General features: G+C 35.1%; 1 protein-coding gene across 2 annotated transcripts in view; it reads left to right on the plus strand.

Annotated features, from left to right (window-relative positions):
* LOC106686110 (aquaporin AQPAn.G) overlaps window positions 1-4,945 on the plus strand; it is a 22,312-nt gene that overhangs the window by 13,729 nt on the left and 3,638 nt on the right. For both annotated transcript variants that reach the window (XM_014429246.2, XM_014429244.2), the window contains 2 exons: window positions 1,642-1,722; window positions 3,403-3,536. In XM_014429246.2, coding sequence (XP_014284732.1) covers window positions 1,642-1,722; window positions 3,403-3,536 — 215 coding nt within the window. The remainder of the gene's footprint in view (window positions 1-1,641; window positions 1,723-3,402; window positions 3,537-4,945) is intronic.

The raw sequence follows: 4,945 nt of genomic DNA on the forward strand, positions 1-4,945 counted from the left end.
ATTTAATGAATAAATACGTTAAAACACACAAATAGAGAGGTCAACATATTAAAATAAATAAATAAAACAAAGAATAATCTCTGAGCTAATTCCCATGCAGGTGATGGTGTATGATCCCCAGGGAGTCCAAAATAATATTTTCCGCCAAGATCGCAATATCCCCAATGCTAACACCCAGTCCTTCTAAGAAGCTCCTTGTTCTATCTGGTATTGTTTCGCAAGATCCAAACCAGTGGCCTCTCACGGTGAACTCTCTCTCTCCGAAGGTCTCGCGGAATTTTTCCTTAAGGATAGGGACGCATTTTTCATATATTTTCTTTTTTTCCCTTTCCACTTCACCTTCCTGTTCGAGGTCATTACTTTCAAATCTTACCGTCGGATCCAAGACAGGAGCCGTGTCTCCGACTTTTGTAAACGCGACAAAATCGGCATATCTTACGGATCCGTCGGTGTCAATACAATAGACCTCCTCGAAGCAGGTGAAGTCTTTTCTTTCAAGGAACTTCATCAATTCTTCTTTGACCCTGTGGTGCCGGCGTGTTATAAGGAGGGAGTTGTTGGGGCATTTTCCCAGCACATGAGCTGGTGTTTCAGACTCTCTGGCGCATTTGCGATAGAGGGACCCAACTTCTCCTTGCTGTCCACTGGCCCCTGGGACTCCAATAGAAATTTAAAAATAACTAATAAAATTAGCTTGTGATCTCATCATCATCATCATCATCATCATCATCGTCACTCTCTCTTCTGTCATTGTGTGGTGTGAGGATCCCACTTATAAAGTCTGGCTCAAATGTCTCTCTCTTGAACCAACCCTCTTCTCCTCCTCCAATCCATCCCATGCTTTATGAATGCCTCCTTTACCCTATCCTTCCAGGAGATGCGGGGACTTCCTCTGAGTCTTTTCCCTTTCGTGCAGGTCTCGTAAGTCTTCCCGGTGCTTCTATTTGGATCCATCCTAAGAAGATGTCCAAACCATCTTAGTTTGTACTCCTCCAGAATGGCCTCTGCCGGTCTGACATCGATATTAGCTCGTATGGAGGCGTTCCGTATTTTATCTCTCCGTGTCTTTCTTTCTATTTGTCGCAGATACCTCATTTCTATGGCTTGTAACTGACTCCTGTGTTTTGAGGTGAGGGTCCACGATTCTCAAGAGTAGGATAGGATAGGAAGGAAGGTCGATTTATAGACAGCTAGTTTGGTCTGCTTTGTTACCTCTCTTCTTCCCAGATACCCGGTCTTACCATATTGAACATCTTCCCTGCCGTTCCAATTCTTTGGGCCACTTTCTCGTCAATGTAACCACTTTCATTGAGATGAGCTCCTAGATATTTAAACTCTTTTCCTGCTCTAACCTCTGCCCTCCAATCCTTAGTACCCTCATTATCCTTTGGGATTTCTTTCCAATTCTCATGCAATTAGTCTTCCCATGATTAACCTTCATATTTATTGTGAATGATTCCACTTGGAGGACATTTATGTTGAGCTTGTGATCTACACTGTTTAATTATTGTATTTACACACTTTTTTATTTAATATTTGGCCTTTAAAGTTGTATTTGTTACCATTTTGACCTATGTATAAAGTTTATTTATCATTGAATTGTGTTAAGTCAATATCATTTTGATTTCCTCTTTTTGACAGTTACCTTATACTGGAGGCTCTATTAACCCGGCGAGATCTATAGGACCAGCGTTGTGGCATATGGTGTTCGCGGATCATTGGGTATGTTTAACAATAGTTATATTTTATATGATAACTGCAATTTATTGTTATTATTTAATTAGTGGTAAAACTAATAGAAGTAATCAGAAAGGAAATATAGTATAAGTATTGTGGGTTAGCAAATGAATCAAGGAGATTAAGATAAGTCAGCAAGAAAAAAATAAAATAAAAAGAGAAAATAAGTAATATAGGAAAGTACCTAACTCATGTCTATGCAGTAGGTTGTGAAATTAGAAAATAAATGGCAAATTTAAGAGAGCAATAGGAGGAAAATTGTTACCGATGCTAGTTAAATATTGTTTTCAATCATTTTTATAATTCTCTTTGCTATCTTGCAGCCTTACCATAGTTTTCGATGCTATGTTGTCTTGTTGATTTAGCCCTCATGAAGACCACCAACAGGGTCAAAACGTTGGTTCCTTTTATTATATTGAGTACTTGTCTTACTTTGCTACCTCATTATGTCAAAGTATCTCCTTCAGTGAAGCTATTTTGCGAGGATATCATAACCGATCACACTCTATATATTTCAAAGTATATTTCTACACTCATTGCCATCTTCTGTTCAGGTGCCTTGGAGGATTGTCAGGAATGGAAGGGGAAGCAAGGTTTCGAAACTAGTGGGTTTGAATGGTTAGAGGGTTTATAATGGGAAGGATTGATATCTGTTTCGGTACTAGATCGGTTTCATATGGAACATTAAGTTCTTTATGGATGATTTTATTAGTGACAAAGTAAGGAGCATTCAGAATTTTACAAAGGATTTTGGATTGGATATGAGAGGAATTTGAAGGTTTAATGGAGCCCCAAAGCTCAACTCCATATGTCCAGATTGGCCTTATTACAATCATGTAGATCAGTCTTTTGTGATAGATTGGAAGCTTAGACTGTATATCTAGTAAGTGCTGTAATAGTCGGAACCGATGTGTAGTTTCCTGTATTTTCCGTCTTGTTTGAGGATTTCAGGTTAGTCGTTTGTCCAGTTCCAGACCAAGGTAGCGGATCTGTTTGACAGGGATAAGAGTAACATTATTAAAGGATACTGTAAGACAGTAGGTTTATGACAAAGGGTAAAAGTGATTTGATGGGTTTTGTAGGGATTTATTTTAATCCTCCAATTATGATACCATTCTTCAAGGGTTGTGATCTAGCATTGGAGAGTTAGTAAAACTAAACTATTAATTTGTTACTACATAAATTATTTACAATTTTACTCAGAATAGTTAGTACATTGTTTGGAACAAGTGGATGTAAAAAACCCATTATTAATTTTTTTCTTTTTTGGATGACACCATAGACCGTTAACATCTTTAACCGCACGCTGTTGTCTTGTAAGATCACAATGCTATAGACAATGAGAATATTACGGTGTAGATTCTGCAGTCCTACACCCGGTCTGTAAGTTTCCACCAGTAGGCTGATGGACCTCACAAATTCAGGGGAAAAGGGGGTAGGTGAGCCACGGTCTGCTAGTAGAGTGATACCCATATCTGGCAGTCACCCATCCAAGTGCTGACCAAGATCGATGTTGCCTAACATTTTTGCAAGCGCCTAAGCCCACACTGCTTTCCTGGTCCCTTAACCGTTTATTATTTATAGAAAATTCAAATAATTTCTAGAAAAATTGTTATTTAATAAGTGATTTTTAAAATATTTATTTGATTTTTTTTTTTTTTCTAGGTATACTGGATTGGGCCTTTAATAGGCTCATTATTTGTAACTGTTCTTTATCATTTAATATTTTTGCCAAAGGATGAGGATCAAAGGATAAGTTTGAGTACTGTTGGACTTAAATCTCCTCTACCAACTGGAAAGTAATTGTTCAACTCCATCCAGCTTGCATAATTTTAATTTATATTTTATATATATACCATATAATTTCAAATTATGATGAAGATGGTCAGGGGTGCGGCCAAAGGAGAACAAAAATACACAACTATTTATTTCCCGATGTTTGGACCCACTTTGTAGAGCTTCATCAGGGCTAAAAAAGATACAAAAACAACTAAAAATATTTTGACATAGTAAGATAATAAGACACAAAAAAGTGAACTAAGCTAGGGTTAAAATTATGTAAAGATTAGTGAAAAGAAAATTATATATAAATGAAAGAAAAGAAGAAAGAAAATAGTATTAAAATAAAATAAACAATGAATGGAATATGGTCCGGGTGCGGTAAAAAAAAACTCAAATAGTAGATAATTATACTATTTTATTGAGCCAACGTTTCGCCCCACGTTGCAGGGCTTCATCAGGGCTGTTTTGACAGCAGAACAACTTTGTTTTTGACTGCCGTCAAAACAGCCCTGACCATATTCCATTCATCTATACACACGGTCAATCAATAATCTTACCCCCTCAATAATCTTAATGATGAAGCCCTAAAAAGTGGGATGAAACATAGGCAAATAAATAGTTGATAACTATTTTTGTTCTCTTTTTACTGCACTCCTGACCAACTTCCTCATAATTTTAATTTAGTTTACAGTAGGAACCAGTTCTTAAAAAACTACTAACTCAAGTTATTACACACTTAGGAGTCATCCTAGACAGTAAACTGCTATTCAACCACCATATTAATTTAAAATTAGAAGATGAAAGAAAGATAATGTACAAAATTGTTTTCATATTTTAATAAAAAAATCATAATTATTCCCAAGAAATTGAAAGATATACTCTATATATCGGTACTATCATAATATATACTTGTCTCATATGGAGCTGCACTAATTTAACTAACTTAGAAAAACTACAAGTATTTTAAAATAAATGCTTAAGAATTGTTAACTACGGTTATATTACATAAGAATTACTGAGGCGCACACAGAATTAAATAAAAACATTGTGTATGAATACATTTACACACTGACTCATAATTTCTTTCAACCTTATCTTAACTCTTTAAAGCCGTTAATAACTGAAATAGGAAATTATACAAATACGACTCATAGATGTAAATATTAGCAAACTAAACATACATTGCTATAAAGCATATATATATTGTAATAATTTTAAAAATATAAAAATTAAAATAAAAAGAATTTTGATTCTTTTTAAACTTTTCTCAAATATAAGAGAGAATATGGGTTCAAATTAAGAACTTTACTCTTAAATGGATAATATAATTTATTCAAATTTAATAATATAAAAGACTCTTAATTTTATTATATAAAAAGAAAGAGAGAGACTCTTAATCTCAGGGCGTGTTGTTACTAGACAATCA

This window comes from Halyomorpha halys, unplaced genomic scaffold (genome assembly GCF_000696795.3).
Source record: "Halyomorpha halys isolate HHAL.00 unplaced genomic scaffold, Hhal_1.1 Scaffold777.1, whole genome shotgun sequence".
Lineage (NCBI taxonomy): Eukaryota > Metazoa > Arthropoda > Insecta > Hemiptera > Pentatomidae > Halyomorpha > Halyomorpha halys.